This window comes from Nycticebus coucang, chromosome 22 (assembly GCF_027406575.1).
Source record: "Nycticebus coucang isolate mNycCou1 chromosome 22, mNycCou1.pri, whole genome shotgun sequence".
Taxonomy (NCBI): domain Eukaryota; kingdom Metazoa; phylum Chordata; class Mammalia; order Primates; family Lorisidae; genus Nycticebus; species Nycticebus coucang.
In genome coordinates, this window is record NC_069801.1 from 51,996,487 (window position 1) to 52,018,397 (window position 21,911).

Genomic DNA, 21,911 nt, shown 5'->3' on the forward strand with positions numbered 1-21,911 from the left:
ATGGTTAAAGAATGCAGACTCGAGCAGCACCTGTGGCTCAAAGGAGTAGGGCACTGGCCCCATATACCGGAGGTGGCGGGTTCAAACCTAGCCCCGGCCAAAAACTGCAAAAAAAAAAAAAAAAAAAGAATGCAGACTCCACAGCTGGACTGCACGGCTTCTTCCTGTAACTAGGGACATGATCTTGGCAAGTACTTAAACTCCATCTGTCTCAGTTTCTCATCTATGAAATGGGAGTAAAAATAGTGCCCAAGTAGAAGAGCTACTGTGGGGATCAAATTCCAAAGTTCATGTTCACTGGCATTTCCATTCCACTCTTACCTCCTTGCTGGAGCACTGCCTGACCCATCGAGGTGGCACTATCCCTCCTCCCCTGGATAGTATGCAGAGTGCATATTACAACTGCACCTTCTGTTTATCGTGCTATAATATTTTTTGTTTATATATTTCCTCTACCTTACTATAAGCTAAGAATCACATCTTATGACTCTTTGTATTAAAGATAAGGACAGTTTATGTGTATCTCCAAAACCTAGAATAATGCCAGACACAGAGTAAATGTTACATAAATGACTGCTGACCTAGATCGCCGCTTCTGCAGAAACAATGAGTAAGTTTCTCCTAAATTTGATTTCTTTCAACGGTTTCTCAAAAGCCAGTCTTTGTTTGTTTTTTTCATTTTTTTTATTAATATTAAATCATAGCTGTGTATATCAGTGTGATCATGAGGCATCATACACTGGTTTTATAAACAGTTTGACACATTTTCATCACACTGGTTAACATAGCCTTCCTGGCATTTTCTTAGTTATTGTGTTAAGACAACTGTATTCTACATTTACTAAGTTTCGCATGTACCCTTGTAAGATGCACCACAGGTGTAATCCCACCAAGCCAGTCTTTGAACTAAAGGGATTGTTTAGATTATGTACTCCTTGTGGGCAAAATGTTTTCAACACACTGTAGAAGTTGGAATATAAAATAAAGATATTGGTTCTGGATCACAGAAGGCAAAAATTTTAATGCTTACAGTGTCCAAAAGAAAATTATATATATGAGACTAATTACTAGATTATTTTTTCTTGATACAATTAGTCATTTTTTTTTCAAAGCAAAATGCATGTACATTTTTATTTTATTTATTTATTTTTTGAGACAGAGTTTCACTTTGCTGCCCTTGGTAGAGCGCCATAGCATCACAGCTCACAGCAACCTCAAACGCTTGGGATCAAGTGATTTTCTGGTCTCACCCTCCCAAGTAGCTGGGACTACAGGCACCTGCCACAATGCCCGGCTATTTTTAGAGATGGGATCTTACTCTGGTTCAGGCTGGTCTTGAACTCACAAGCTCAAGCAATCCACTTGATGAGGCCTCCCAGAGTGCTAGGATTACAGGCATGAGCCACCAGGCTTGGCCAGCACAATTATTTTATTTATTTATTTATTTATTTTTGAGACAGGGTCTCACTTTGTCGCCCTCAGTAGAGTGCCGTAGCGTCACAGCTCAACAGCAAGCTCAAACTCTTGGGCTTAAGTGATTCTCTGGTCTCAGCCTTCCAAGTAGCTGTGACTACAGGTGCCTGCCACAACTCCCGGCTATTTTTTTTATTGCAGTTGTCTTTTTTTTTGGCAGTTTTGGCCAGGGTTGGGCTTGAACCCGCCACTCCCGGTATATGGGGCCAGCACCCTACTCCTTGAGCCACAGGCACCACCAAGTTATCCTTGTTGTTTAGCTGGTTCAGGCTGGGTTCAAACCCGCCAGCATCAGTGTTACATGGCTGGTGCCATAACCACTATACTATGGGTGCTGAGCCTCAATTAGTCATTTTAAATCATTTCAAATGTTCTAATCCAGTGGTTTTCAACCTGTGGGTTGCCACCCACAGGAACTGATTTAAAGGGCCGTGGTATTAGGAAGGTTGAGAACCACTGCTCTAGTCTCTCAAATATCTCTGAAAACTTGGGACACCAGGCTCAGCCCCTGCAGTTCAGTGACTAAGGGTGCCAGCCATATACACCAGAGCTGGAAGGTTTGAACCCAGTCCCGTCTGCCAAACAACAAAGACAACTACAACCAAAAAGCAGCAGGATGTTGTGGCGTGCACCTATAGTCCCAGCTACTTGGGAGGCTGAGGCAAGACAATTGCTTAAGCCCAAGAGTTGGAGGTTGCTGTGAGCTGGAATGCAACAGCACTCTACCCAGGGCAATATAGGGAGACTCTGTCTTTAAAAAAAAAAAAGGGGGGTGGACACCAATCAAACTGTGGTTGTGATAATCCAAATGACTTCAGGGCACTGAAGTCATTTCTCATTTCACTAGGTATCATTTCAAATCAATAAAATTCTTCATGATATTAGTTAACAGCCATGGGAAAAAAATGCATTATCTGAAAAAAACCTTTAGGCAATTTTATGCGCCATATGGGACATTTACCATTTTTCACACATTGTTTTACTCCTTCCAAGTAAATTGTCATTTTTATAGCACAGAAAATCTTCTTTTTCAATATATTTCTCTATAAAAAGATGAAACAGAGTTATACTATATTTACCTTTTGGAAAGTAGATACAGGTGAAATAGCAAACATATTCCCCTCTCCAAATACTTCTGCCCAATTCCTCTGAGACACTTTCATTCTGTTTTTAAAATGGTATTCATTATCAGGATTGAAAGCCTAGATTCAAAGAGAACAGAGAAACATTATTGCCTATTTCTATAGCAACACGTATTAGCATTAGAAAATAAGATAAAAATATAGCCTTGGACTTCTTCATTAAATGGAATCTTTCAAGAATGCCAACAAAGCCTACGCCTCAGGTAGTGCAGAGGACCAAAGGCTAGTGTGGTGCTCGCCTGTCCTGTTCAGTGGTCGCTGTGAGGGAAGAGGAGGAGCAAACAGGACGCCGGGCCGGACTCAAGCCTAAGTGATACCAATGCCGCAGATGTGCCCAGGCTGCCACAGGTGGAGCTGGGCCACAGAGACAGAGAAGACAGAAGGTAGGAGCAGAAAACGGGAGGCTCCCTCCTTCACGTGGCTACTGTTCCCTGCCAGGGGAAAGGCCAGCAATCTAACCACATGAACACGCCCCGTGTCAAAGTATTTCAGACACAAAACTTGGGGAGAGATAGGAGAATTTAATCATTTTACAAGCTGAAAAATATGTTAACATTAAAAACATACTTCTTTCAAACTAAAACAAAAGACAGTTGCTCTGCTTTTTGAAAATAAAAACCAAGGACCCTAACAGCTAAGTTAGTATCTTTAATGATAACATCACTATCACTCATTATTAACCACAAGTCAGAGAATAACAAGTATTTATTTTAAACAAAATCAAGACACAAAGAGCACTTCATTTTAGAAATGTAAATACCATTGTAAGCACGCCCAGGAGACCGACAGGGATCGGATCTTGTTTTATTCTCTCTGCGACCAGTTCTATTAATAGCATCAACATGTTGTAGATTCCTTCATGAATTTCAGTGCCCCACTTGTGAACAGCACTTGATGTCAGGAGCTACAAAAACATAAAGGGCAGTCTAGAGTCTAACTTGAAAAAAGAAAATTAATCTATAGTTTAATAAGTCAATCTCAAAAAATCAAGAGATTATGACCAAAATACTTTTTTTTTTTTTTGCAGATGACTTGCTTTTAAAAGACCCATAGCTACAGTCCACCTACTTGTTCATTTATTTCAAAGTTGACAAACAGTTTTTGCTTTTGAATTTTAATTCTCTTGCACTAAAGCAGCTTGTTAAAAAAAAAAAAATTAGTATTTGTGCCTCTACTTTCCATTATTACTAGGGGAGGTCGAGTGGTGTAGAGGATAAAAATCTTAAGATCAGGTCCAGGTACTGCTGTTTTCTAGCTGTGTGACCTTGGACGAATTCACCTGAGTTCTCAAAGGCGCAGCTCTCTCACCTCTAAAGAGGTATAATTCCTACCCACTTCACACAGATGTTACGAGGATCAAAAGATACAACAATTGTGAAAGCATTTTATAAATGGTAAGGTATTCTAAATACATCTTGATGGTTGCCTGTCCTTAGTAACTAATATTTCAGGAACCCAAGAAATGGATGCTATATCTCATGAATTTTAATATACATATTCTTCTCACATTTTTTTAACATCTCAGAAATAAAATGATATCTTTCCATCTGTTGATCAGATGACAGAAGGACTCTGAATGTGAAAAAATTTTAAAAACATCTTACCAATTCATTTTGCTTATACTTTCTTTTTAGTATGTACTTAATTTGTTAATGGTTAACCAAATCTAAAGTAGGTCTAAGTGAAAAGACATCATAACACTGTTTACGCAGCAGCAGTTTTTCTTAAATATAAACACCGAATATAAAGTAGTGGTTCATCTTAACATTAGATAGCTTCTTAGACTCATCAACAAGTAGAGAACCTGGATTCCTCCAATCCTCAGTCTTACAGCCCTTAAGGAAATCTCGGTTAGGAACCGCCGGAACAGGCAATGAGAAATCAAAAATCTCACTTAAATGTACACAGTGGTTTCATGTTTTTGTAAGATTTCTCCTCAAAAAGAAAATACTGTACAATAAAAATTTCCTCAACCACACTAAGAACCCCTTAAAATGAGTAGCCTGAAAGAGCCCAGACTGCAGTGGCTGCAGAGAAAAGCCTCAGTTCCAGATTTCCTAAGTAGCAATTAGCAGCACTATTTGCTCAAATAAGCAAAAATCCTAAGATTGATTTTATAGAAAATAGTTTGTTACCATTTTTTGCAACAATATTTTGCCTGACTATATATTCCTCTTATACATAAAAATTAGATAACAAAGCAAAGATTAGCATTTAAGAAGCTTCATGTGGTCGCAAAATAAAAATATACGTGGATTAAGCACCACTCCCTCTTGTACCATTCTCATTTGTTCATTTTTCACTTTGAAAATGTAACTCTGTCCACCTTGTAGAATTCTGAGATAGGGAAAAATAGGCTTTCCCTTGAGAAAATGCACACAAGATGTAAACAGAACTGTGACCTATGGACAAACCTAAATTACCTTCCCTGCCCGAATGTAGTAATAAAGGATGCAAGGCTGAGGTAAATGTTGAAGAACACAGAAATGATGACAAGGCTCCTTTTGTGCAATCACTTGTTGTTTATACCGTTACTGCTAAAAAAATGTTAGAAGGCAGTTTGTGAGAAAAGCCTGGGGAAGGGAGAGGGCCGGTCCTGTCCCAGGGAACAGTGAAGAAAGTAGTACCAATTACATCAAATCCTACTGAGTTCTGGCAGCCAAGCACGGAGGCAGGCGCACTGAATTCCGTGGCTCTTCTGATTTAATAAAAGAAAGTAAGCCCAATTGATGGGGAAGAGAATCTTTTAATAGCTCTAAACTGTAAGAGAAGTTAACATTTTTACATTAAAAAAACTGAATAACATAACACAGGGTACCTTTGAACTTGGAGTTTTATAGAAAAATAACCTACCGACCATGTGGCCATTTATTACACTGCTACCAAAACAGTTCTCTAAAGCATCTCTGCACAGAGTTAGAGTATTATACTCCAACTACCCAACTTGCTGGGGAACTTACTTGATACTGGGCTTTCTGGGTCTGGAGATCCTTAACCTGAAGGTCCTTTCCTTAGACTAATAAATCCTTTTCCATGACTCTGAATAAACTTGTATTTTCCTTCTCTGTAAATGTGGGCAAATATTATATGTCATAGTATGTTACATTATAAAAAAAAAAATCTGCTATTTTTAAAAAGCTACTATAATTCTTAAAAGAATTAATTGGTTGATAGATTAATCTAAATTGATGATAAATCTTGATTTCATATAATCTCTGTCCGAAGGACAATTTAAAAGATTTCTTTCCTTTTTCAAAGATGAAGCTACTTTTATCTCTAAAATTAATTTTGATAGTTTTTAAGCGTTGAGTCAAGGGAGAGTCTGTCTACCAAAATGCAGCTGGGAATAACTGTCTGCAAATAAACAGGTTTGTTTCACTGGGTTTTAAGATAAATACAGTCTTTGCCCATTTGTAGTTCTCATGACTTACTTGCATAGTAGGACAAAAAGGGGTGTCAAAATCCAGAAGTTAAGACAGCAGGAGACTCACTTACTCATTCAATATTTATTGTGCTTTTTCTATGAGCTAGGCACTTACATGCTGGGAGGACAGTATACATGTCTAGGAAAAACACAGTCCCTGTCTTAGGAGGATTCAAGACTCAAGTGCTGAAAAGGGAATCGTGCTGAATCAGTCTGCTCTCAGAAGCACAATTTCCGTGATCTCTAATTCCCATTGTCAACAAAAATTGCTTCCTAAGACATGTGACCAGAATGGGAGCAGATCATCCTGGCTCTGATAGAGATGCTGTCATGTGCATGCCATTTTGCCCAAAAGAAATACCTAAAGTAGTCAAACTTTCAGTCATGTAAATGCCTGCTTCTGTCTCAGTATAAAGTTGCTCATATTTTTATAAATACTATACTACCTTTCTCAGTGCCACAATTTTTACTTTACTAGTATGTACAATTTTCTGGTATAATTAAGCCTTACCCTATTTAGCAATTCGATAGTAAGAGGTGAAAGTTATATTTGACCAAAAGTGCATGCAAAAGAAGAGTAAATCATTCATAAGCTCCAAATTCAGAGCTACTTTTTTTCGTGTCAGAGGATTCCTCAGCTGAACAAGATTCATAAACTGAACACATAAAAAACTAAAACTAAAACAAAAAGCTTGTCTATTTTACAGCCCCCTCCCCACAAAAATCAAATAAGCACATATTTCTTACCTTTTTAAATGCTTCAGGCATACACCTATCCATAAACCTTTTACAATTCTCATCAGACTCAGAAAGACCTTAGTAAAATAAATGAAAGAATATACTTTAGATCTTAGGCAGTTTATAGAAATCATGGATACCATTCTAAATTCATACATATGGAACTATCTCTTATAAAAACCTCAATTCTTAGGGATCATTAAAAGTAAAATATATACATTTTGATGAAGGAAAAGGCTGAGAACATAGTATTAGACTAAATAAATAATAATTAGAGCTGAAATGGCTGAACTTATATTTGCATGTCAGAGTAACTTCAATGATCTGATTAAATAGCTAATAAAACACCAACAGCAGCTTCTTAGTAGCCATTACTGGTTTCCTAAACAATTCTATAAAATAAACACAACTATTTCAATAAATGCCAATATCACTCTTCTCCCCTAAGATTAACTGATGAATTCTGTGTAATAAAATACACAGAACTGTGTCTGGCACAATTCACACAGTAGATAAATACTTGCTAAGTAGCTCAAACCTATTATCCTAGCTCTCTGGGAGACCAAGGCAGGTGGATTGCTTAAGCTCAGGAGTTCAAGATCAGCCTGAGCAAGAGTGAGACCCTATCTCTAAAACTAGCCTGGTGTTGTGGTAGGCGCTTATAGTCCCAGCCACTAGGAAGGCTGAGGAAGAAGGATTGCTTATGCCCAGGAGTTTGACACCATAGGACTCTACCGGGGCAACAAAGTGCGACTCTGTCTCAGAAAACAAACAAACAAACAAACAAACAAACAAACAGACTTGCTAAGTGAATGAATGAATGAATCTACTATAAAATCACCCTTTGAAAGAAATGCATTTCCTTCTTAAACTCAATAATGGATTCTGCCATCATTGGGAACACTTCTGTACCCATTTCCTTTTTTTCAGATCGGTTGTCTAGCAGAGTACACAGATCCTTCCTTACAGGAGTTCGATCAATGCTGCTATTGAGAAGCCAGTCATAAATGGATCATAAAAGCCTGTCAGGATGAAATCTAGTCCTCATCAAAACATTTCCTTTTGATATGTCTCATATTTAATCATGGTAGTAAGCCATGTGCACTCTTTTTTTTTTTTTTTTTGGAGAGGCAGAGTCTCTCTTTATCACCCTCAGTAGAGTGCCATGGCATCACAGCTTACAGCAACCTCTAGCTCTTGGCTTAGGCAATTCTCTTGCCTCAGCCTCCCAAGTAGCTAGGACTAAAGGCGCCCGCCACAAGGCCTGGCTACTTTTTTGTTTCAGTTCAGCCGGGACCGGGATTGAACCCGCCACCCTGGGTATATGGTGCTGGCGCCCTACTCACTGAGCCACAGGCACTGCCCACAAGCAGGAAAAAAAGTCCACAAGCAGTGGCCTTATTCATTTTATTTTATACCTGAGTTCAATATGAAAAATAAGTTTTCTCTTTTATAGATTTATAGTATAGATGTTTCCTAATATTCACACCCGTTCTTCCAACCTAGTGATATTTTATCACTCTATTAGCTTAATATTTGTAAAGCACTAAAGACAGTGCCAGCTGCTTAATAAGCACAAAAAGTTTGTTAAGTAGGCTCAGTGCCTGTAGCACAGTGGTTACAGCTCCGGCCACCATGCACCGAGGGTGGTAGGCTCGAACCTGACCCGGGCCAGCTAAACAACGACAACTATAACTAAAAAAAATAGCTGGGCGTTGTGGCAAGAGCCTGTAGTCCCAGCTTCTTGGGAGGGTGAGGCAAAAGAATCCCTTAAGCCCAAGAGTTTGAGGTTGCTGTGAGCTGTAATGGTACGGCACTCTACTGAGGGCAACATACTGATACTGTGTCTCAAAAAAAAAAGTTTGTTAAGTAAATACTACTTTCTTTTCTTTGATATAAAAAAGCTGCTGAATAAAGTCTTAATTTAAAGTACTCCAAGCTTCTGTGGAAAGTTAATTTCAATTTCCATAAAGCTTTCTATTGTATTTTAAATAATCTTAACACTTTCTTGTAGCTAGAAGAAAATAGTTCACTAAGTTCAAAGCTTTTATTCCACAGGGGATAAACAAAGACTAAGAGAATAACTAATCTCACACAGCCAGGCAATAGTAAGAGCTAAGACGAAACTCAGGCCTCCTCTGAAAAAAACTCCCTCACATTCTGTGTCTGAAGACTTACCGAGTCTTGCCAGGTAGGTGGAGGCCAAGAGGCATTTGCCTAGTGATTCTTCCCGCTTGTAAGGGATGGACCAATGATCAGTTAAAACACGGCTTTCCAGTTCGTATAAGTTTGTTGTAGGGAATTCAATTCCTTCCCCAGAACAGTTTCCATTTTCATCATTCTTCTGACAAAAAGGGAATTAAGATTAAAAGCAAATAAACTAATTAGTGACTACTCTAAGAATTTATAATTTAACACAGCATAAATGCTGAACCAAGGGTGGCTCTTACCACCACCAGTACGGATCCCACTTTTCTTTCTCACAGTCACATCTTTTACCAAGAATATCTCAAATATTCCCAACTATTATCATTCTGGCATCTCAACTCTCTCAGAAGGTGGCCTCGTCTCTTTCTTCAAAAATGAACTCCATTTCTCATGGTAAAATATTAACCTACCTTCATCAACAGCCATCCTATCCCCACCTTTTTTCTCACTGAGAGGATAAATTTCTTCAAAGAGGTACCTATATTTTCCATCTCTGCCTCTGTACCAAGGGACTCAATCCTGACACCACCCCAATCTGGATCCCAGAGTCTTTATTCCCCCTAACTGTTATGGTTAAGTTCACCATTGAACTCGGTATCATTAAATCCAATCGCACGTGTCTGCCTTTATCTTGCTTCTCAGGATCATCTGCTCTGCCCAGGACAGCATACTCCCTGTTCTCTTCCCATGGGTCTGGCTGCTCCTGGTGTGTCTGGTACACACTCCCCTTCCTGGTCATCAAATATTTGGGTTCCTCAAACCTCTTCTCTCTTCATTCCAATCTACCTCCCTAGATGACCTCGTCCACACTCAACCTCTCAATTACCTCCTATCTGCAGAATACTCAGAAATGTCCACCTCCAGCTTAGACCTTTCCTCTGAGCTTCAGACACATAAATCCAACTGCCTGCTTGACATCTTCTCTAATTAAATGTGTGCCCCAAACCAAATTCACGACCCTTCCCCCTCAATTCTGGTCTACTTCTCTCGTTCTCCATCCCATAGAAGGCACCACATTCATCTGGTAGCACAGCCAGAAACCGGGGAATCCTTCTTTTTATTTGAGACAGAGTCTCTCTGTCACACTGCCATGACAACCTCAAACTCTTGGGCGTAAGTGACCCTCTTGCCTCAGCTCCCCAAGTAACTCAGACTACAGGTACCTCAGGTACCTACCACCATACCTGTCTAGTTTTTCTATTTTTAGTAAAGACAAGGTCTCACTCTCGCTCAGGCTGGTCTTGAAATCCTGAGGTCAAACGATCCACCTGCTAGCCTCCCAGAGTGCTAGGATTACAGGTGGGAGCCACCACACCCTTGTTCCCAGCCCAGGGAATGGTTCTTAACCTATTATTCTTCCACTCCACCCCAACACCTGGTAATCACGCCTCCTAAATTTCTCTCAAATCCCTCTATTTCCGTCCATCTCCACATCTATCTCTTAGCCCATGCTGCCATGGTTTATGCTTAGATCAGTGGTTCTTAACCTTCTTCATGCTGGAGCCCTTTAATACAGTTTCTGTGGGTCGTGAACCACAGGTTGAGAACCGCGGGCTTAGATTATTTTGCCAGTTTCCAAACTGTTCTCTCTACCTCACACACATTTGCTCTCCATTCTGATTTTTTCAAAGCATAAATCTGAGGTTAAGCCTAAAACACTTTCATGGCTTGCCTTCATTCTTAAGATAACCCACATCACCTCTGCGTGGTCTATAAGGCTCTGAAAGGCCTATCCCCTAATGTTCCTCTCCAGCTTTCTGCATCCAGGTGGTTTCTGGGATTGAATTCTTGACAGGCACAATGCTCCCTGTCATGACAATATTTCTGATCCTACATGCTTTCCAGAACCTTGCCACTCTCCATCGAAAGGCAGCATTTATTCCCTGTCTCTGAACCAGGGTGGGATCCCCTGTGTGCCTGCCCCGATGAACAGACAATAGCAGAAGAGACAATACATTGTGTCCAAGTCCAGGTGATGGGAGGGGACACAGCTTCCTCCCGGCTCACCCTCTCGGGACAGTCACTCCTGGAACCAAAACACCATGCTATGAGGGAATTCCACACGATTTAAAAAAAAAAAGAAAGTACTCAGCAAACTAGAAATGAAAGGGAACTTCCTCAACCTGATGAAAGGCATCTATAAAAAGGCCTACAGCTAATATCACAGGTACAGTGAAAGACTGGATGCTTTCCTCTGAGATAAGGACATCTGTTCTCAAAGCTTCCACCCAGCTTGTACTGAATGTCTAGTCAAGGGAATTAGGCAAAATAAGAAAAGAAAGGCATTCGGATAACAAAGGATAAAGCAACTATTTTTATTGACTGATGACCTAATCCCACATATACAAAATCCTAAAGAATTCACACCAGAGTAACTACTTCAACTGATAAATGAGTTTGGCAAGGTTGCAGAATACAATGGTAATATACAAAATTTAACTGTATTTCTATACACTAAAAATGAACAATCCTAAAATAAAATTAAGAAAATAATTCTGGGGGCGGCGCCTGTGGCTCAGTCGGTAAGGCGCCGGCCCCATATGCCAAGGGTGGCGGGTTCAAACCCGGCCTTGGCTGAACTGCAACCAAAAAATAGCCGGGCGTTGTGGCGGGCGCCTGTAGTCCCAGCTACTCGGGAGGCTGAGGCAAGAGAATCGCTTCAGCCCAGGAGTTGGAGGTTGCTGTGAGCTGTGTGATGCCACGGCACTCTACCATGGGCCATAAAGTGAGACTCTGTCTCTACAGAAAAAAAAAAAAAAAAGAAAGAAAATAATTCTGTTTATAATAACATCAAAAAGAACAAAATACTTAGGAAGTATGAGACTTTTACACTGAAAACTATGAAATATCACTAAAAGAAATTAGAAGAAGAACTAAATAAACAGAAAGACATCCTACATTCATGGACTGGGACTTAACGTTCAGACAGCAAGTCCCTAAATTGGTCTACAGATTCAACATAATCAGCATCAAAATTGCAGCTTCTTTGCAAAAAACTGGCAATCTGATCCTGAAATTCAAACAAAAATGCAAAGAACCCAGAATAAACAAAATAGTATTAAAAAAAAAGTGTGAAAGAATTAACATTTCTTAAACTACAATTCTACAGTAATCAAGGAACTATGGCACTAGCATGAAGATAAATATACAGGTGAGTATCAACGGACTGCAACTGAGAATCCATCAGTAAAACCTTATACTTATGGTCGATTGATTTTTTTTCAACAAGGGTGACAAAACAATCTTTGACAAAAGCACATAAAAGCAATTCAACAGAGGAAGGACAGTCTTTTCAACAAAAGGTGCTGAGACAACTGAATATATTGAAGCCAATGAATAAAACTAGACCCCGACCTCACACCATCAACAAAAGTTAACTCAAAATGTAACACAGGAATAAATCTTCATAACCTTGTATTAGATAATTAGTTCTTAGAAAAGCACAAGCAACAAAAGAAAAAGTACATAAATTTAACTGCATCAAAATTTAAAACTTTTGTGTATCAAAGGTCACTATGAAGAAAGAAAATCTATAATCTATAGATGGTAACAAGGGCTGCAAAATTCTGTAAATGCACTCTTTGAAAGGATAAACTTTACTGGGAGGCTGAGGCAGATGGATCACGTGAGGTTAGGAGTTTTGAGCCCAACCTGAACAAGAATGAGCTCTCGTTTCTACTAAAAATAGAAAAACTGAAGCAAGAAGACTGCCTGAGCCCAAGAGTTTGAAGGTTGCAGTGAGCTCCCAGGCCACGGCACTCAGGCCCGGGCAACAGAGTAAGACTGCCTCAAAAAAAATAAAAATTAATAATAATAATAAAGGGTGAACTTTACAATATGTGAATTACATTTCAATAAAACTGCTATTAGAATTAACAAAAATAAGTTCAATTACAGTCACTAAATTTGAACATACATATACATATATGTATCTAAGAATTTTAAAACAGAGCTGTACCTAAGGATCTACAAAATATAATACATATGGCTGTTAAACAGTTTTAAAACAGCAACTTTTAAAACAATATATTTAAGACTTGACAGGTGAAAAATACCATGTTGTCTCCTAAGCAGTTAACATTCTTGGTCTTAAAAAAGGAGGAAGCAGATGTGCTGTACACAGGAGGAGGCCTTGACACCAAGCAGCAGCACAGAGAGATGAAGAGCCGCAGGGGGAAGACAGTGACGGGGACCCGTATTCAGGCTGGTTTAGTATTTTTGAGTCATCATGTTGAATAGCGCCTGTCCTTGGCAAAAATTACATATTGAGCAAGAGAACACACCCACAGCAGCTCAGTACCGACCTACTGCAAAATAGCTCCCAACAGACATAATAGATTGGACTTTCAAAATAAGAACTCTGGAATGCATAGTATTTTCTCATTAGATGCCACATCCAAATGATACGAAAGTAACTATTAATGATCACTAATTCTAAATTGATTAGAAACATTTATCAAAAGTGTGCTACGCTCTAGACAAGGTGTGTGTGGCAGCAAACAAAGGGGGAAGGGGCACCAAGCCGCCTGCGGTGTCCCCGTGTGACGCAGTGAGGGTTACTGTGCCTGCCGCGGAGTTTAAGGTAGGAGGGTATGGACCGTATTATTTCAGAACCAGTACTAATTTACTTTTTGGATGTATTAAGTAATAAAACCTCAACATTTTTAGGTTTTAGACTACTTCAGGCAATGTCTTGACTGCTTTTTATTAGTCCATCAATTTCATTTAAAATTAAAAAATAATTAATTTTTATAAAATATTTATATTCATGCAAACCCAACATTTGTTAGAGATGGATAATTCTGTCTCTGAGGAAGAAGAGAAATTAGTTTGCCAACAATTCTTTTTTTCCCCAACAATTCCTGAATGACACTTTTAACCTGAAAAATTTCTAATAATACTAAATCTTGCATATACTCAGTCATCCAAGAAAAAATGAACTAAAGTATTAAATTATGATTTCTGAATTGACCAATCAAGAATTAAAATGAAGACAATTATTGCTGAATACATCCTCATCAATCTAGGTTATTTTATATATAATCTTTTTTTGTGAGAGTCTCACTTTCTTGCCCCTTGTAGAGAGCACTGGTGTCACAGCTCACAGCAACCTCAAACTCTTGGGCTCAAGCAATTCTCTTGCCTCAGTCTCCCAAGTAGCTGGGACTATAAGTTGCCTGGCTATCTTTATTTATTTATTTTTTTTTGGAGACAGGGTCTCACTCTTGCTTAAGCTGGTCTAGAACTTGTGAGCTCAAGCAATCCACCCACCTCGGCCTTCCAGAGTGCTAGGATTACAGACATGAGCCACCGCACCCAGCCTTATAATCTTTTTTATGCCCATAAATACAAATGAAAATACAAACAGGGTCTCTACCATTCGCATAATAGTTGATAAAGTCATTAAGTATGGTAGGAATTCAACTAATGGTGATTATAACTTCATCTATTTGCAAAAAGTTCAGACTAAGGCTTATTGTTAACTTACTTAGAAGATCAGTGTAATACTTATAATTGTTAGAACTAAAGTTTTTAATGGAATTGATAAATGCTGTTGCCATACAGTTTGAATCTAGCCCTAGTTTAGCAAAGATATTTAGATTTAACATATAGATTACTTTGACAAAAATATTTTCCTGCATGATAACTTTTATATTTTAAATTGTAATTAGACATGTTCATACATATGTCATTACCAGCAATGACATATGGCCCCTTTAAAAAATGCAAATGAACAGGTAATATCTTAACCAGAGACTAAGTACACAAAAATATTTACCTAACCCCTGCAGATGAGCTTTTTTTTTTTTGGAGACAGAGTCTCACTATGTCGCCCTTGGTAGAATGCTGTGGTGTCACAGCTTACAGCAACCTCAAACTCTTGGGCTCAAGCAATTCTCCTGTCTCAGCCTCCCAAGTAGCTGGGACCACAGGCCCTGCAGATGAGCTTTAAAATATCATCATGCAAGCCTTGTAGTAACAGTTTAATATTTATTTAGAAAACCACCTTCATTAAGTTTTTAAAACACGAAAATAGGGCGACGCCTGAGGCTCAGTGAGCAGGGCGCCAGCCCCATATACCGAGGGTGGCGGGTTCATACCCCGCCCCGGCCAAACTGCAACAAAAAAATAGCCGGGCGTTGTGGCGGGCGCCTGTGGTCCCAGCTACTCGGGAGGCTGAGGCAGGAGAATCGCCTAAGCCCAGGAGTTGGAGGTTGCTGTGAGCTGTGTGACGCCACGGCACTCTACCGAGGGCCATAAAGTGAAACTCTGTTTCTACAAAAAAAAAAAAAAAAAAAAAAAAAAAAAGACTCGAAAATAAATGAACTGCTCTTGAACTCAACAAGTATACACCATTAAAATGTAAGACTTCCTTGTTGAAAGAAGCAAAACCTACTGGGTAGTGCCTACTACCTGCTAACAGAGATTAAGCACCTGTCTCCCCATTGACTCAACAAATACAGATAAAGAAAATTATTCAACTTAACAGGTCAGAGATGGCCAATGTTGCTGGAAGTTTAAGACTAAATCTGATTACTGAACAATCTTATTAGCCAACATGTGCTCAAAAGGACTTCCACATTTCTGCTCAATGTATAGAAAAATAAAGACAGACTCCACAAGGATTCAAAACAGATTTGCTTATTAATGAAAATAAATGACAATGAGCAGTGCTGTCTATGCATGTTAAGGAAAAACACACAAACATCAGCATCTGATTTGAAGTCACTAATTTATAATAACTTTCATTAAATCTTGAAATTGTCAGTCTTATTAAATACTTTTCAAAGCATTTCATAGACAGTTACATGCAGATCTAATATTCCTTCTGTTATTTCAGACTATAGAAAATAAATCCTAAAATACTATTTCCTGGAAAAAGAAGAGATAGGCAAGTAAGTATAGGCAAATTACTAATACATAAGTGTCTCAAGTCTATCTGCAAACTGTTTTCCTGGAATGCATTTTTTTGTTTTTAATTTTAAAATAGTACAGGGCTATACACATTTTGATTATATAATTTGCTTTTGTACATTTTAAGTCAAAGTTACAAGTATGCCTTTCACCCAGAATGTGTGTGAATTAACCCAACTCCTCCTCCTCTCTCCCATCTACTTGATTCCCATTGAGTTTTACTTCCATATGGGCACATAGGTGTCAACAGACTAGTTCCAATTTAGTATCACGTACGTGTGGTGTTTGTTTTTCCATTCTCCTATTCACTCAGAATAATGGTCTCCAATTCCACCCAGGTTGTTAAAAAAGATACTAGATCATCCGTTTTGTTTGTTTGTTTTTTCAGACTCAGGGTAGAGTCTCAGTTGCCCGGGGTAGAGTGCTGTGGCATCATCATACCTCACAACAACCTCAGGCTCAATAGATCCTCCTTCCTCAGCCTCCTGAGTAGCTGGGACTACAGGCACCCACCACAATGCCTGGTTAGTTTTTCTATTTTTAGTAGAGATGGGGTCTTGCTCTTGCTTAGGCTGGTCTTTAACTCCTGAGCTCAATCAATCCTTCCACCTCAACCTCCTACAGTGCTAGGATATACAGCACCATGGCCAACCTTACCATTTTTTTTTACGGCTGAGTACTACTCCATGGCACACATATCTCATATTTTATTAATCCACTCATGTACTGATGGGCTGGGTTATTTCCACATCTTCGCAATTGCGAATTGTGCTGCTATGCACTTTCATTCCATGTTATGAGTAGTGAATGATTTCCTAACTATTTACGAAGGCTAACTTTCTTGTTGTGGTGGTCTCCAGCATTAACCTTAACCTTGCTGGTTATTCATATAAAGTCAACCCTCCACATCCATGGAACACATTTTTTTGTTGTTGTTACTCCCTAAACAATGCAGTATAACAATTATTTACATTGCATCAAGTATTATCAGAAATCTGGAGATGACTGAAAGTAGACAGGGGGATACACGTTAGACACGGCATACCACACCATTTCCATGTGAGGGACGCGGGCATCCACAGATTCTGGTATCTAAGGGGGATCCTGAAAACAGTTCCTCGTGGATATTAAAGGGTAACTGTATTCAGAAAGTACAAAAAACAAGGTTTTCATGAGAGGGAGTTGTCTTATACTTCAAAGGACTTATGCATAGGGTGTATTCTTTTCACATAGATTTAAGGTAAGGAACTTACAGATCATTGATCCCAGAATCACAAAAGCCAATTCCAGTCCCTGTTTCCTTAGGACATCTCAAGAAATTAAATACATTGGACTTTCAATTCTAACAGACAGCAGGAAGGAGGGGAGATACAGTAAAAGGGATTTAGATAAATTTAGATGAGAGCAAAATGAATGAATGGCAGAAGGAGAACTAATAGACCTACTGAGCGAGCACCTGGGTATGTGTCAAAAACTGTTCCAATTACTATGGAATGTGTAAATATATTATCCTGTAATTCTTCCCAAACCCCAGGAGGTAAGAATTATCATCCTTAGTTTTTAGACGAGCAAACAAAAGGTTCAAAATAAGATGAAGTTACACACCCAAGGTCACATTTTTTAAATGATCCTTTTCCTAACACCAACAAACTCTCATGTGTTCACAATGGGATAAAAATTTAAGTTGAGGATTCTCCAAATCTCAGGCTCTAGACTAGATTAATTACATGTGGATCTATTCCTATTTCTCCTAAAGCTGACAGAATGGCATGGCCTCAAAAAGCATCACTGCAGTCTGGAGGCAAAGATGTTTGTATCAAAAAAATCAAATAGAACTTACATAATGCACCCCAAACCAAGATCTGGAATGATAGGAGGGTATTATCAATGAAAATTTCTTTACTTCCAAAGCACCAGTATGTTTTAATCCATTAAAACTTAATCTACAGTCCTAGACAAGGGGTTCTCTAGCACAAGCACTTAGCTTTCATTGTTAACTGTTGAAGTTTTCTTTATTAAGTATTCCTGCCCAACAGATCTTAATGTAGATTTTGTCACCACTACTTGCTACCTGTGTCATCCTGAATAAGCTAAGTACCTTAGTTTTCTTCAGTGAAAAATAGAGGATGGTGCTTGGTTTGCAAGGTCCCTGCACAGGTGAGAGGTCGTCCACACAGAGGGCGGAGGGCAAACAGTAGCGTGACAAACAGCCCAGGCAATACAACAGCCCGACACACAGCCGCCCAGTCCCTCTCCAAGCTCCAGTGATTCTCTCTCTTTGTTAAGGACTCTTTAACGTGAGTACCCTAAAAACACTCCAATGTGTCACTTCTCTAAAATTCTCTGAAAATTTGTCATGTTTTCCACCAATTGATCACCACAACGATTCTACCTCAGAAATTTCTCCGGACCAGCCTCTCTTAGCCGAGCACTGCTTTAGCTGATGACCCTTCTACCATTTGTTGTCACCACACCCCTAAGGGCCAAAATGGGAATGAGCTTTCTAAAAAACAAAACAGAACAAAACCCAACTCTAACTTAAACCCAAAAAAAGGAACCTGACCCTACTGCTCACTAACTCAGGAGCCGCCATCAGCTCCCAGCTGCCTAGCAGGCCTTCTGCACTGGCAGGCGAGGCTCTCTGCCTTCTGACCACAACCTACAAACAACCTCACCTGCCACTTTCCAAACTCCTCTGCTCCAGGTGCACTGAGCTTCCCAGGCCCTGTGCACAGGTCTCTCATGAAATTATGCACAGCTCTACGCTGTCTCCTCCACTTGGTATGCCCTAGAATTCCTTGTTTCAGCCTAAATAAATTTCCATTTCTTCTTCAAAACCAGTTCAAATATCATCTCTTCAACAAAATCTTCAAGCAAAGTACTTTGTCTTCTTTTTTTTGGCCTGGGCTAGTGTGCAGTGGCATCATCACAGCTTGCTGAAACCTCAAACTCCTGGACTCAAGTTGTTCTCCTGACTCAGCCTCTTATTACACCTGGTCAACATTTTTATTTTTTGGTTGAGACAGGATCTTGCAAAGGCTGTGAATACATTGATTAATAAGATAAACATATTCTGGTTGGGCACAATGGCTCACTCACGTAATCACAGCTCTCTGGAAGGCCAAGACAGGTGGATTGCTGGAGCTCAGGAGTCTGAGAGCAGCCTGAGCAAGAATGTGACCCCATCTCTACTAAAAATAGAAAAATTAGCTGGGTGTTGTGGCGGGCACCTGTAGTCCCAGCTACTCAGGAGACTGAGGCAGGAGATTACTTGAGCCCAGGAGTTGGAGGTTGCCGTGAGCTATGACAATACCATGGTACTCTGGTCTGAGCAATAGAGACTGTGTTTCAAAAAAAAAAGATAAACACATTTTGCTTTTGAAGCTTGAAAATACCCAGTCTGTCAGGGGAAAAATATAATTAAATAAGAAATCACAATATCTTGTAAGGAGCATGTTGTTCTTATGAAGTATTATGAAAGTAGGTAAAAAGGGGACCTATTCAGCCTTCAAAAGAAAGGAAATCCTGCCACATACTATAACACGAACAAACCCTGAGCAAGCTGAGGACACTAAGCTAAGTGAAATAAGCCAGTCACAAAAAGAAAAATGCTGTATGAGTCCACTCATAGGAGGCATCGAGAGTAGTCAAATTCACAGAAACACAGAGTGGAATGGTTGTTACCAAGGGTTGAGGGGCAGAGGAAAAGGGAGAACTGTTGATTAATGGTTATGGAGTTTCAGGTTTGCAAGATGAAAAATTTGTGGAGATCTGTTTCACAACAATATACTTAATGCTACTGAACTATACACTTTAAAAAAATTAAGATAGTGTATTATATGTTGTATTTTTTACCACCATTAAGAAAAGGGGAACCCACTCTGCATCAAAAGTATCCTATTACATTAAGTAATATTTGAGTCCTAAGTAAGTATCTAACTTCTAGACCGCAACCTCATATACATGGTTAACTCTAGTTCCTCACTTTACTTGACCCATCAGCAAGTTTAACATAGCTGATCACTCCCTCCTCCGGGAAACACCTTCACTTGGTTTCCAGGGCAGCGCTCTCACCTCCCTAGCCCCTCCTGAAGCTCCTCTTCTCCCCGGCACCCAACACTGCGCGGGCCTCTGAGCTCAGTCCCCAGTCCTCTACTTCACCTATCCTCACTGCCTTGCTCCCATCACCAAGTCAAATCAAAGGTAGTGTTTCTCAACGCAGATTTTATTATCACCCCTCCAAGGCAACATTTTAGACTTTTTTTTAATTGCTCCATCCCCCATGAAATTAAGTACTAAGGAGTAAGATTGTATTGAGTAGGACTGACTTTTGGAGCAATCCATTGTAACATCTAGGTTTTTTTTTCACCTCTCCCAAGAACCAGTTTTTGCCTCCTGTTGGAGTGATGTTCCTGTCTGAGCATGGACGGTTTAAAGACCATTTCTAAACTGAAGACGCAAACAATTTAGCTCTAGTATCGACCTTTCCTCTAGACACTCTTATATCCAAATCCCTTCTTGGCAACTTCACTAGGGTACCTCATAGGCATTAAATTAAATGTTCAAAAACAACTCCTGATCTTTCATCTTTCCTACCAGATCACCTTGTCTCCCTGTTCAAGTCCCTCCGTGCCTTACTCCTCATTCTGACAAGAAGTTATCATTACAGTTGCCCACAATAAGGAGCTGACCTCTTTCCAACTCTTCCGTCCCTGAGTTCTGCCCTCCCTGTTCCTCCTTTGGGTTTTTACATTAGGTGTTCCTTCCACTTGAAGCAGGAGCTGGCGAAGTACCACCCCCTGCCTGTTTTTGTAAATAAGGTTTTACTGCACATCTGTTTACCTAGTCTGCGGCTGCTTTCCTACTGCAATAGCTGAGTTGAGTAGCTGCAACAGCCACTAAGTGGCCCTCTAAGCCTAACATATTTACTCTCTAGTACTTTTTATAGAAAAGTTTGCTGACCTCTAACCTAGAATGCTCTTCCCTCAGATGACTACAGTTTGCTTCCTTACCTTTCTCAGGTCTTTGCTCAAATATGACTTCTCAGTGAAGCCTTCTCCAAATAATCTACTTAAAAAGCAGCCCTCGTCACACCCTTCTCAGAGTCTAGCATCTCTCCCCTTTCTTGCTTTTTTTCCATAGTATTTATAATTATCTCACATTCTAGATTTTACTTATTTATCTTGTTTGTTGTCTCTCCCACCTCACTAGGATATAAGCTCCATCAGGGCAGAATTTTTATTTGTTCCATTATCTCTAACAGTCCCTAAGACAAAGTAGGTGCCCAATAAATAAGTTGGTGAATGAATGAGTGAATGCTAAGTGCCTAACAAATCTTATGAAAAAGAAGAGGAAGGGATCCTAAGCACAAATTGTATATGCAGACAGGTACCAAAGAGTTTGCTGTATTTAAGGCACTTTCGTCTACCTCCATAACATCAAATATGGAGCTGAAATCTGTTTTCAGGTTTAGCTCCCCAGTGAGACTGTTTTACTCAGTAGGAGGGGCTCTCTCTAATTCTCCATGCCACTTCCAGTGTCTCTAATTCTCCATGTCACTTCCAGTGTCTCTAATTCTCCATGCCACTTCCAGTGTCTCTAATTCTCCATGTCACTTCCAGTGTCTCTAATTCTCCATGTCATTTCCAGTGTCTCTAATTCTCCATGCCATTTCCAGTGTCTCTAATTCTCCATGTCACTTCCAGTGTCTCTAATTCTCCATGTCACTTCCAGTGTCTCTAATTCTCCATGTCACTTCCAGTGTCTCTAATTCTCCATGTCACTTCCAGTGTCTCTAATTCTCCATGCCACTTCCAGTGTCTCTAATTCTCCATGTCATTTCCAGTGTCTCTAATTCTCCATGCCATTTCCAGTGTCTCTAATTCTCCATGCCACTTCCAGTGTCTCTAATTCTCCATGCCATTTCCAGTGTCTCTAATTCTCCATGTCACTTCCAGTGTCTCTAATTCTCCATGTCACTTCCAGTGTCTCTAATTCTCCATGCCATTTCC

The 21,911-nt window shown here is 39.6% G+C and overlaps 1 protein-coding gene across 4 annotated transcripts in view; it reads right to left on the reverse strand.

Moving 5' to 3' along the window:
- Positions 1-21,911, reverse strand: part of USP24 (ubiquitin specific peptidase 24) — a 156,209-nt gene that overhangs the window by 111,737 nt on the left and 22,561 nt on the right. For 2 of the 4 annotated variants that reach the window (XM_053575344.1, XM_053575347.1), the window contains exons 2-5: positions 8,956-9,118; positions 6,787-6,854; positions 3,376-3,519; positions 2,553-2,675 (exon numbers count right to left, since the gene is read on the reverse strand). In XM_053575344.1, coding sequence (XP_053431319.1) covers positions 2,553-2,675; positions 3,376-3,519; positions 6,787-6,854; positions 8,956-9,118 — 498 coding nt within the window. Of the gene's footprint in view, positions 1-2,552; positions 2,676-3,375; positions 3,520-6,786; positions 6,855-8,955; positions 9,122-21,911 lie in introns of all 4 variants that reach the window. The other 2 variants (XM_053575343.1, XM_053575346.1) reach the window with 1 other exon arrangement.